Source organism: Lithobates pipiens, unplaced genomic scaffold, assembly GCF_037356315.1.
Source record: "Lithobates pipiens isolate NorthernLeopardFrog02 unplaced genomic scaffold, aLitPip1_a1.2 Scaffold_18, whole genome shotgun sequence".
Classification (NCBI taxonomy): Eukaryota; Metazoa; Chordata; class Amphibia; order Anura; family Ranidae; genus Lithobates; species Lithobates pipiens.
Window position 1 is genome coordinate 478016330 of NW_027507758.1, and position 13310 is coordinate 478029639.

The 13310-nt window shown below is 42.2% G+C and overlaps 1 protein-coding gene across 1 annotated transcript in view; it reads right to left on the minus strand.

Moving 5' to 3' along the window:
- Window positions 1-5535: 5535 nt before the first annotated feature.
- KLHL6 (kelch like family member 6) overlaps window positions 5536-13310 on the minus strand; it is a 109226-nt gene continuing 101451 nt past the window's right edge. The window contains exon 7 of the mRNA XM_077488370.1: window positions 5536-12018. Within this exon, the coding sequence (XP_077344496.1) occupies window positions 11717-12018 (302 nt within the window). The 3' untranslated portion in view covers window positions 5536-11716. The remainder of the gene's footprint in view (window positions 12019-13310) is intronic.

The following is a 13310-nucleotide window of genomic DNA, read 5'->3' on the forward strand; positions in this document are numbered from 1 at the left end:
CACTGATGGACACTGATAGGGCTGCACTGTAAATCAGGGTACTGATGATCAGTGCCCTCAGTATCAGTGTAAATGCCCCTGTCATCACAGGAATGCCAGTTATCGGCTTTCCTTTCCTCAGACACTGACAGCGCTGAGGAAAAGAAATGCTGATAACTGGCATTTGTTTACAGGTGATAAGCTGTGATTGGACACAGCTTATCACATAGTAAAGAGCCTACGTTATTGGCTCTTTACTGTGACTGGTGCTGCACTATGCCTAAGGGACACAGTGCACCATCGATCACAACGCTGTGTGCCCCCGCAGGCCCCGGGGTGTGGCAAGAATGGGACAGGGGCGGTCCCGTCTGACCATCATTTTATATGGTGGCCGGGAAACAGTTAAACCTTAATTTTTTAAAATTTTTTGGGGTAAAATAAAAAAGATGTTATGCATACTTGTTATGTGCAAGGACATAGACACACACAACGCTCAACCATGCCCCTGCTCTCGCCTCACAGCATTTGACTGACAGCAGAAGGAGGCTATGGCTCGTGCTACTCTCAGTGTGTCCGGTGAGAAAATAATAAACAGGTTATACTTACCTGCTCTGTGAAATGGTTTTGCACAGAGCAGCCCTAATCCTCCTCTTTTCAGGTCTCTTGCTGGTGCTCCTGGCCCCTCCCTTCTGTTGAGCGCCCCCCACCTCCTGTCAAGCGCCCCCACAGCAAGCAGCTTGCTATGGGGACACCCGAGCCGCTGCTCCGTGTGTCCATTCAGACACGGAGCCGCAGTTTGGCCCAGCCTTCTCTCTCTCCTAATTGGCTAACTAACTTTGACAGCAACGGGAGTCAATAGCGCCGCTGCTGTGTTCCAGCCAATCAGGAGGGAGAGTCCCGAATGGCCGAGGCACTCGTGCACATCACTGGACCGAGATGGGGCTGAGGTAAGTATTAGGGGGGGTGAGGGGGGCTGCTGCACACAGAAGGCTTTTTATCTTAATGCATAGAATGCATTAAAATAAAAATAAAACTTCTGCCTTTATAACCACTTTAATGCATTTACTTTATATTCACTTATGCTTGCAGTACCTGTTTATAGATCGTCTTTGTGTCTACAATTCCCCCTTGACAATAGGCAACATTAAAATTTAGCGGCGGCTCCTGAAGTTTGGTTTGGGTTTATTTGTCTAAATTGGACCTCTGCATCAGTCTGACTGGACTATGAGATTATCAGCCTGGCCACAGGGGGCACTGTCTCTGGTGGCAGGCGTGGAACTATGGTCAGGTTAGGTGCTTAAAGAGGAGGGCCGGTTAAAAAAAAAAAATTAAAAGTCAGTGTTTGCAGCTGCTGACTTAATAAGCCGACTTACCTGTCCAAGGCGCCCGCGATGTCGGCCGCCCGAGGCCGACCCGTCCCTCGGCTCTCGGTCCCGGTGCCGCCATTCTTTCTAAGGGAAACAGGCAGTGGAGCCTTGCGGCTTCACTGCCCGTTACCTACTGCGCATGCGCGAGTCGTGCAGCGCTTTGTGAATGGGACGCGCTGTGTTCTGGGACACACAGTTCCCAGAACACAGCGCGACCCATTACCCAGAAGATGCTGCATGGAGGAGAGAAGAAAGAAGATCTCCGCGGAGGAGGAAGAGGCAGATTAGGATGATGTGCCTAGCAACAGGCATTTCTGGAAAGTAAAAAAAATAAAAAAAATTCATTATTTTTTTTAAAGATTTTTTTCTAATTTTTAATGTATTTTTTTTTTCAGGGTGGCCCTCCACTTTAAGTTGCTCTCTTTCGGAGCCAGGTCAGTGGGAGTGGCCCTCTCGCTGTGCCCTCTGGGAGAGGGTATTTAAGATGCGGACGTCACGTGGTTTGGGGCTCCGGTCTAGTATGATGTGCTGACTTCATGGTCCTGGTCCTCCTGACCAACCCCCAGGAAGGCTTTGGCCTGGGGTGTGGATCCACCCGAATTGAATGTCTCTGGGCTGGCTAGCCCGAGGCAAGGAAACTAAAGGAGGATTCTGAGGTGGTTGGGTGCCATCTCCGGTTGGGGAGAGACCCAGTGTACTTAAAGCATCAAAGAGGGGAGGACTCTTTAGAAGAACACCACGTACGGGTTGGTTTTCTTAACAAGAGCGTGGAAGGGCTGAAGTACCCGAGAGAATCCAGTCTTGTGGATATCGCCAAGCTGGCTGAAAGATCCAGATATCCTACGAGTGTTTCAAGTTTCATTGTTTTCAATGTTCTACAACAACGTGTGTGGCAGAGACATTATTTTGTACTTTCTACAACAACGTCTGTGGCAGAGACTTGTTTCCTGAGTAAGCACCTTGTTGGCTGCTAGGCCTTGTGAGAGAGGGACTGTCCAACCTCAGTGACCATCCAGCTGCGAATGGCTATTCTCTGGATGTAGTCGAAGTAAGCAAGTTCTTCAACGTTTTTGACTTTGACACGAATGCCCCATACACACTATCGGATTTTCTGCTGATTTTTTCCTTCAGGTTTACCAAAACCATGTAGTAGCAGAGCCTGCCTGATTGCATACACATTGAAACTCCTAAGGTTTGACCTCATATTATATGGTTTTGGTAAATCTGAAGGAAAAACTCAGCAGAAAAACTGATAGTGTGTATCGGGCTTTAGAGTACCTGAACTTCCTTTCCAACCCTCTGATCCCAAGTTGAAAGACTGTTCAATTGAGTTTTGCAAATAAAATCAATTCAAGTGGATCTGTTGTCAGTCTCAGGTTACTGAGCTATTTACCACAGGACATCCCCTAGACATGTCACAAGGAGAACAGAAGGTAACAGTAGGCCCAAAGATAACCAGCAGCTCCTTCGGGGGTTAGTGCTACATAACCATCTCACAGAACAAAAAAGATGTTTGAAAAGCCAGGCCAGAAATGCAAACAATGCAGGCAAGCAGTATTTGTCAAGCTGGTGAATTCTATACTACCTTCCATATTGAAAGTCCTCAATTTAATTAACACCATAATTATCACTTAAGATTCACCCATCTTCACACAAGATCATATTGGGAAAATGTTTGAGCCCTTGGGTGAAAACAATGATAAACCATCCACTATGACTGCTTGTCCAATGGATATTAACATAGACGTTAAGAGTTAATGTAGTGAAGTTAGATGATCTTTAAATGTTAACATGCCATGCAAGTACATTCTCCTGCATTCAGCTACAGCAATGATCCCAATATCATATAGTACCATACTTTGGCACCATTCTACAAGCATGCACAATTTTAAAGCGTAACATATTAGGTATCTATTTACTCGCCACAATATCATCTTTTATACTATACCAAAAACATTGATATTATATTGTGTTTTTGTGCATTAAAATCCACTGAAATGTATTATTTTTAAAAAAAGTGTGTTTGAAAAACCGCTGCACAAATACTGTGTGACATAAACAAATTCAATACCCACCATTTTATTCTCTGGGCCTTTAAAAATATATAGTGTTTGCGGGTTCTAAGTAATTTTCTAGCAAAAAATATAGAATTTTACATGTATGTGAGAAGTGTCAGAATTGGCCCATTATTGAAGAGCAGGGAATGCATTAGTAAAATATGGCCTTTAGAACCACTTTAAAGTAAAAAAAGATGCTATGTTAAACCATTACCTGTAATTATACACAGTTGTCCTGGTCATACGTTTCCATGTGAATGTATATATAGTAAATATCCCATCTGCTGAGACCAGACATTCTAAATGCATGAGTGGAATAATTGTTCAAACAACGTTGTCAAGCAACGTAGAATACTATCAGATAGATATGAACTATAGGCTGTAGGAAATAAGGCATACCTGTTAGATAACAATGCAGCTCATTAATCTTATATTTACTAAGTAGATATACTCTGCCATATACAGGGTAATAAGCTATAAGATTCATATTTTAAGGAAAATGTTTATGACATGGCGCAATAGGGAAGTATGGTTTATGTGCAGTGTGCATACATTCTGAGTTATTAGTGATGTGTTTATCTTAAATACATTTTTGACTTTCACATTTTACTTGCTTGTTCTTCCACATTTTTGTTACTGTATTGAATATAACATTTTGTAAAATAATCACTAGAGAGGGCAAGCGTGCAATTTGCATTCATGGTGCATAAAAGTGTAATGCCAGGCAAACAGCAAAATACACAGATCATAAAAATATGTTCACTGCTTTACTTACCAAAATACTTAGAAAGCTTCCAGTTTAAGTGATACCCATTATTGTCTAATGTAAGTCTGAAGGAGAGGACAGTGGGTGGGCAGGAGTCACAGTGGCGGCATTTGATGGGCACAGGTGGCGGCATTTGTTGGGCACAAGTGGCGACATATGATGGGCACAAGTGGCTGCATATGATGGGCACAGATGGCGGCATTTGATGGGCACAAGTGGTGGCATATGATGGGCACAAGTGGCTGCATATTATGGGCACAAGTGGCATCATATGATTAGCACAAATGGCTGCATATGATGGGCACAGGTGGCTGCATATGATGGGCCCAAGTGGCAGCATATGATGGGCATAAGTGCCTGCATATGATAGGCACAAGTGGCTGCATATGATGGCACAAGTGGCTGCATATGATAGGCACAAGTGGCTGCATTTGATTGGGCACAAGTGGCGGCATATGATGGGTACAGGGGCTGCATTTGATGGGCACATGTGGCTGCATTTGATTGGCACAATGGCTGCAATCGATGGGCACAAGTGGCTGCATTTGATGTTTTTTTGCAATATTTTTCAGTTTGTTTGTTTTCAGTTAAATTTTGATAATATACCATATGATATTTCATACTTCATACAAACTTCACTGCCAATGGTATTGTACCTCGACACGCCTTCATGCCATTTCATCATCCTTGACAGACAAATTCTGGAGATGCATTGTGGTGTGAGGTACACTGCTGCACATGTGGTCCTGCTCCAAAAACTGTCCTTTTTGGACTAAAGTGCACCTTTTTATTGCAAAAAATCTCAGGCTATGAATGCCCCTTCAGTCCCGCTACCTTCCTACTTTACCATACCTATATTTCTCCTACCACATACAAACACTCTCTTCTCATACATTGATTGAATGCAGTAAAAACACTCAAGACTATGGAACTATACCAAGATACTTGAGATCTGTGACTCAGGCAGGGGAGATGGAGGAACTGGTGCATATCAGCAGAAAAAAAACATGTTTTATTAGGTTAAAACTTGGACTAGATGGTTCCTTTTTTGAGAACTCAGATATATATAAACAACACCACCCCCATAGTCAATCCAATATGGAGAAATCTAAGTCAAACTCAGCTTTATCCTCCCAGGGTAATGATATGTCCCCTAAAACCTGAAAATTTGATCCTTCAGGAGCTAATGGTGTCCCTCCCTCTGCCCTACCCTACTTTCTCTGATTAGTTCAATTGCTTGCCACCCAGATAGGCCTAAGACGAGAAAAATACTCGAAATAAATAACCCAATACGCTACCCTCATCTCTATCACTTATCTCACTGGGAAGATTCCTTAACAATAGTAAAAAGAAGTACACAAAGGGCTTTTGTGATGCTTGATTGTTTATTGTTTGTTCTTATATACAAAATAAGGAATCCTTTCTGTACATTTTAGTCAGACCTCAATGTCATAATCCTTTTGCTTGACTGTTTATGGCATCATCTGTAAAACTTCTTGGAAGTTCATTTTATGTCCAACTATCGTACAGAGATATCACCATGACTGTAACCATAATATAAAAATCTCAATAAAAACTTTATGTAAAAAAAAAAAAAAAAGAAATAGTTTACACAATACCAAGTCATTTAGAATGGATGCAGTGGAATAGCCTTTAGTTCACTGAGATGATTTGTTTTAAGCTTTTTATATGTAAGAAAATATATAGACAGGAAATGGACCTGGATCTAATATTAACATTTACTTTGCCAAAAACGATAAACTCCAGAAAGTGACATACTTTTTTCTAGTGACCAAATTCAATGACTAAATTGTAGCATGTGCATATTTAGAAGGTGTTTCTATGCATGGTTTTTACAGAGCCATTGGGATTTCATATTCTTCTACATGACCCCAACTGTTTAGAGGAAACTGGCCCCTGGTCTAAAGTTATGAATAATGGAGTGCTGAAAGCGGAGTTCCACCCAAAAATTAAACTTACGCTTTAAGTGCTGGTGACCCACTGACATTCCACATTTGGCATGTCCTTTTTTGGGGGGAGCAGGTACTGTTTTTAGAGGCACCCAGCTCCCACTTCCTCCCCTGGCACAGTGGAAGGAAGATCACCTCTCCCTCCTCCCTCGCTGCAATCTTCTGGGACACGTCACGTTTCTCAGAAGATTGCCCGGGCCATTCAAAGTGCGCAGCATGGCTGTGAAGTCAAAGCCGGGTGCCCACAGTTAGAATGCTGGCATCGTGAAGAGGAGGGAGAGAGGAGGGAGAGAGGAGCGAGGCACCCGCATCTCTGGACCATGAGACACATTTTGTAGCTGCTGACTTTTAAATGGGTGGAACTTCGCTTTAACCTTACCTTCCATTTAACATAGTTTCCTATGGTACTAGTTCCCATCTATGCGTTTTTGCGGCCGGTGAGTTTTTAGAAAGGGTCAGGGAGTTTTTTTTGCCACGATTTGCAGCTAATAGATTTCAATGGAGCTGCACCAGAAATGCAAGTGGTGCCTTTGTTAATGTGATTTTTTAGGTGTTTTGGGTTTTGCGGTTCTTATTTTATCACTGTATATAGCTGGTTGCTAAGCAGGGGGCCGGGAAGCCAGCTGACTCATCCTTAACAACCCATGAGTCACAGAACCTACCCAAGCTCAATGCCCTTGGTGCTCTTTCCCCCGCCCTACCCTGCTGCACCGTCTATGGGAATGCTCAGCAATATTTACATGCTGGGACTCTGTGTTTGCCTATTTCTTTAATGTTAGCAAGATACGGCTACTCAAAGATCCATTCTTATGTTTGTTTGGATGCAATGCTCCGGCCTTCCCTTCCTCACCGACAGGAACACCTATTCCCACGCAATGGTCTCATATATGTCTATTGGCGGCTCGCTGGATTAAATGATCTCCACCACCCCTACGGGCTGTGAAACAAGCCTTACTGTCACCTTTTCATGTTGAAAGACTGGACACCATTGTCTTAAACTACTCTTTTTTACCAGGTGGAGGAAATATATAAAGTCTAAGTTCACTGCGGAAGAACTATCATCCATCATACACCCATTTCTATATACTGAATAGTACCTGAAGCGTGATCTTGTTAATACCCTGGGCAAACTCAAAATCCCTCATCTGTCCACTCCCTGATGCTTAAACCCTTCCCATCTCTCTAGGATTATTAACCGGCCTCAACCCTGATGGACAACCATGTCTATCACTATTATCGGTATATCACTTATGACAGTCCTCTCCTTATTACATTCAATGTTGCTTCCGCTCCTGAGGGTTTCATAGTTTATTATATTATTGTGAATTCCTTGATACAATCTATTTTACCGTTGTACTGTTTACAGGTAAATACACCCCCTTTCCTATCCCTCCCCCTCCCTCCTTCTCCCCCTCCTATTCGTTATTTACTCCTGGTTATCCTATGCATAGGTTAATTACTATGATCCAGAGCTCCTCCACTCTATATTTTCCACTTTGTACTTGGTTTTACTTTGTACTGTAAAAATAAAAAAAAATATTTTATGCAAAAAAAAAAAAACATTGACGAGTGATCAGCTGCAAGTGGGCTTCCCCGCTGAAAGCTGAATGTAAAAACAAAAATTGCGAAAAAACAGCCCCTGCCAGGCCCTTCAGGTCTAATATGGATTCGGAGGGGACCCCCACACCAATTATTTTTTTAATTGGCGTGCGGTCCCCCTCAAAATCCATACCAGACCCTTATCTGACCATGCCACCTGGCAGGTCAGGGAAAGGAGAGGACGAGTGATCACCCCCCTCCTGAACCATACCAGGTATGCCCTCAACATGGGGGATGGGTGCTTTTGGGCAAGGGGGGTTCTACACCCCCCCACCCTAAAACACCTTCCCCCCATGTTGATGAGGACAAGGGGCACTTCCAGACAACCCTAGCCAGTGGCTGTCGGGGTCTGCGGGCGGGGGGCTTATCAGAATCTGGAAGCCCCCAGATCCTGCCCCCCCATGTGAATGGGTATTGGGTACCCATTCACCAAAAAAGCAATGAACTGTAATAAAAACACAAGAGCTTTTTGACAATTTCTTTATTAGTAGCTCTGTCTTCTCTAGCCGTCTCTTTCCATTGTCTTCTCCTTCCCACCATCTCCTCCTTGAGCTGTCTCTTCCTGCTGTCTTCTCCTTCCCGCCATCTTCTCCTCAAGCTGTCTCTTCCCGCCGCCACCATCTTTTCCCACTGCTGTCTTCTTCCTCGCCACAAAAAAAAGTTTCTCTTGTTCTGTTGATGTCTTCTTCTGTTTTGTTGTCGCCTGGTCTCTGCAGACTCTTATATAGCCATGGTCATGGCAATCTGATAACATCACTTGTGACAAGGGGCAAGGAGCTGGCTGATGTCATCGGATGGCCACGCCCCATTGCTATATAAGAGTCGGCAAAGAGGGGGCAACAACAAAACAGATGAAGACATCAACAGAACAAGAGCGGCTTTTAAATTTTTTGGGGGAGTAACCGGCAGCAAGGAAGAAGACAGGAGTGGTAAGAGATGGCGGCAGCAGGAAGAGACAGCCCGGGAGAAGACTGCGGGAAGAGACAGTGGGAAAAGACTGCTTAAGGACGAGATGGCGGGAAGGAGAAGACAGCGGGAAGATAATAAAGGAATTGTCAAAAACCAGCTCTTGAGATTTTATTACATTTTACTGCTTTTTTTTGGTGAATGGATACCCATTCACATGGGGGGTGGGATCTGGGGGACCCCTTCTTAAAGGGTGGCTTCCAGATTCCAATAAGTCCCCCCGCCCGCAGACCCTGACAACAACTGGCTAGGGTTGTCGGGAAGAGGACCTTGTCCTCATCAACATGGGCTTCATGGTCCTCTCCCCAGCAACCAGCTTTATTCAGTGTGTTTTACAGTGCTTTTGAAGAGGAAAAAAAAAAGCGTGAAATGCTTTAAAACTGTATGCAAAAATGCATCAGAAAATGCTGGTTTAAAAATGCAAAATGCGCTGAAAAACCTGCCTGAAAAACATATCAAGCGCAGCCGCATAGATGTGAACCTAGACTTAAGGAAACAGTGCAAAGCAGGATTCGATATTTTGTCTGTTGCTGAGCACTGTACTTGAAAACTTTACCATAACATAACCATTGTTATATAAACCCAATCAGTAAAATATCATATACAGTTTGACATGTCAATCTAATTTTAAAAGTAGTTGTCAAGTTTTTAATTTGCAGCTTTCAGGAAAATAATATTTTGTGACACTGACATGAAGGTCCTAGTTCAGGCACTTCCCTGCCTTGTTACACAGGTTTAAATGGAGACTGTTTGAGTGGCTGTTTCAACACACATTACAAAGGTGTGATCCACTGTTGTTACCACCTGGAAATCCACCGTAAGAAATTAAGTGCAGCAGTTGCTGGACTGCATGTAGGCAGAGACTGGCGTCAAAGATAATGCAGGACATCATTAGTGTGAAGAAATAATCAGGGTTAAAATTATAAAAACAAGTATTTTCTTTTAAAAAAAAGGGGAAAATTGTTAATGATACAGAGAGCTTTGGATAACAAAATGCCAAAATGCCATTCAGTTAGGACCTTTCACACTGAGCGGGTTTCAGGCTCTACAGCTCTAAAAATAACACCTGTATAGCGCCTGAAAAAAAACGGGCCCTTTCACTCCAGTATGAAAGCCGGAGGGCTTTCACACTGGAGCAGTGCGCTAGCAGGACGGTAAAAAAAGTCCTGCTAGCAGCATCTTTGGAGCGGTGAAGGAGCGGTGTATACACCACTCCTTCATCGCTCCTACCCTTTGAAATCAATGGGGCAGCGTGGCTATACCGCCGGCAGTTTTAACCATTTTTTTGCCGCTAGTGGGGGTTAAAACCTCCCCGCTAGCGGCCACATACTGCCGCTAAAACGACGGTAAAACAGCTTTAAAAATAGCGTCGCTTTACCGTCGATGCCCGCACCGCCCCAGTGTGAAAGGGGCCTTAGGGTTCATACCTACCTTATGTTACAGTGTATTACATTAACAATTGTATATTCCTCACTACATATAGAACTGTGAAGAAACAATGCATAATTATGATAACAATTATAGGTAATGCCCTAATTAGATTACTGCAGAATTAAAGTTTCTAGATAGTAATACCCTGAGGTAAGTTACTGCGCAAATCTAAAATACCAATATGTATTTGTAATTTAAATAACTGAAAATGTAACTGCACAGGGAAATTTAGTGTTGACTGCAATTGTGTAATTAAATATGCAATGCCTCACTGCTCACTTCACCAAACATTACACGAATGGCTGCTCAAATTTAGTATACTTTTTCTTGGCACTGAAGAGGAATGTAAAGAGAATAATGACAACCATAACCCTGGTTTTCATTGTGGGGTTGAAATATATATTTTGTATTCATTTACAACAGGATTTGATTTGGTCCCCATTTGGAGTCAAACATGTACAGTCTGTACATGCACATCACATTACACTTATTTTCAGACTGAAATTCATTTTAAACTTTTAAGTCATATCTAAGAGCAGCCAATGCACAGATGGTTTGTGTGTAGATAGCTTTTAAGATTCTTGCAGAACCGCTGAAGTTTAAGGTTCAGCTACAAAATCTCAAGGAAAATGACCACAGAAAAACTGAAGTCTGCAATGGTTAAGTCACTTGCTGATCCAATTTATTGCGTGCTATAGGATACAATAAAGTATAGGATTACCTTTGTAAGACCTCTACATGGATGTCTCCTTATTAGCCACAAAAGCCTCCCTTGTGCTTCTCTCTGATATATTTTGTATGTGTTATGTGGGGCCTGACTTTCCATTGTTACAGCCTTTTGTAAAGAATTCTGCACCACTAAAAAAAATCAGCCCCAACTAATAGCCTGTCTAAAGAAAATAACTTTAATAGCACTAATGCAGCCTCATTGGACATAACAGGTTTTTCTGGCTAATAAGTTAAAAGTAGGCACTACATGGTATCTATTCTTAGTACTTTAAAATGGAGTACAGGTGGATTTATATTGTTTGCAGCATCCAATCAATCAATATGTTTTTCGTTGGGTGCAGGAAAGTTAGAACCATTGTTTGTTTTATTGTATTTTGCTGGGAGAAACCGTCTTCCTTATGTCCTCCTGGTGGGTGAAAACCAGGACATGAAGTGAGGGGAAATATGTCTAACAGGAACACAATAAAACCCAACTGAGGATCTTACCTTCATTCATTACATCCAATCTTTAAACAATAATTCTGGATGCACTCAACAGAACGTAAAAAAAAAAAAAAAAAAAGTGCCAAAACATATTTGTGCTACAAAGAGACGGTTCATGTTTTAATTTCAGTGTCATTGGCATATTGAAAATGTCATCAATATAATAAACCAAATCACTTAAAATTGCTTTTACTAGTTTAAAAAAGCCCTGAGTTTTGCTAACATTTTCTGCAAGATAACAATAAGTCATCAATGCCAACAATTCATTTTAAACAAATACTCTTCATTCCCCATATTAATGTGATAATGAATTCAATAAATTATAAATCATCTAAATATTAGATAGTTGTGATAAGGTGTCCTCTGTAGTTAGACAGAAACAGCCCCTGTGACAATCCTACGGATGTGGGTATAAGATTTCCTTAATGTAACGCTGCTGTGATGGGAGACTCCTCTGGGGAGGACACATTCTTCAGTCAGTTTTTCTAGGTCAGTGTTCCAGCATAAAACAGTGGCGATGACCTCATTCCTCTCATCTCTTCCACCTGTGATGAATATTTTATTACAACATGCAGCTATTCCACAACTCGCTCTTTCATGGCTAAACTTTGTCACCAGGCACCAGGTATCTTCCAGAGGGCTGTATGAATACAGTGCTTTCATTGCACCACCTACAAAGAAAAAAAGCTCAGGTGATTGGAAGCTAGCAACACAACTCAGTTTTCAAATCAGCAGGAGCAGGTAGTTTGTTGGATTACCCAAGCTGAACACAGACAGCTGAAGTGGGAAAATGCTTTCTCATGTTAATAGGTGTAATATTCAATGAAAATTGATATCATTGCTGTTTGGACAGGAACTGAAATACGGCTTCTCTCTAGGAGCACACTGCAAAAGGATATTTGCCTATCTAGCAATATCAAAGAGGGCTAGATAAATGCATGAGTTCAGATAGGAGAATTGGAGTAAGGCTATAATAGACTTTAATGGTACCATAGAGACATTTAATATACAAAATTAGTACGGTATAAAAAGTTGAATTTAAAGCGGAGCTCCACCCTGAAGTGGAACTTCCACTCATCGAATTCCTCCTCCCCTCCGGTGTCACATTTAGCACCTCTCAGGGGGGATGGGGGGTGCAGATACCTGTATACTACAGGTATCTGCACCCACTTCCGGGCATAGATAACCGCAGAATATCCGCAGATGGCAGATGCCCCCCCCCCCCGTTGTGTTCTGGGAAACACACAGTTCCCAGAACACAACGGGGACCAGTGAAGACAAGCAGCGCGACTCGTGCATGCACAGTAGGGAACCGGGCACTGAAGCCGTAGCGCTTCACTTCCTGATTCCCTGACCGAAAATGCCGGTGGGGGCAGCTGAGAGAGGAGCGATTGCTCGTCATCTGCTGCCGACATCGCGAGCACCCTGGACAGGTAAGTGTCCATTTATTAAAAGTCAGCAGCTGCAGTATTTGTAGCTGCTGACTTTTAATATTTTTTTTAAGGTGGAGCTCCTCTTTAGCATTACAACAACACATGTTAAAACATAAACAAATTAAAATAAGCTCTGTATATTCAAAAACAGTAAGGGTGTGGTTGAAAAAACTGGTGTTACCAATTCACCCTATAGCAACTGAGCATGTTAATGTACAGTTGCTATAGGGTGGATTGGTAACACCAGTTTTTTCAACCACACCGTTACTGATTCCTCTCTCCTTATTTATAACTGTAATGTATTTGTATCCCTATTGTTGGTAAATCCAACCCTTATTTTTAGGAATTAGTTGTCATTTATTGGAAGCCAGACATCTCAAACAGAGCACATTTTACTATAGATAACCTTAAAAATCTGATTTAGTTTCAAAGAAATCCAAGACAATTTATAATGTATTTTAAATGTAACTAATGTAACAACCTGACTCTATTTTAATATCAGCCTACTGTAAATTCCTAACTGGAAAAGT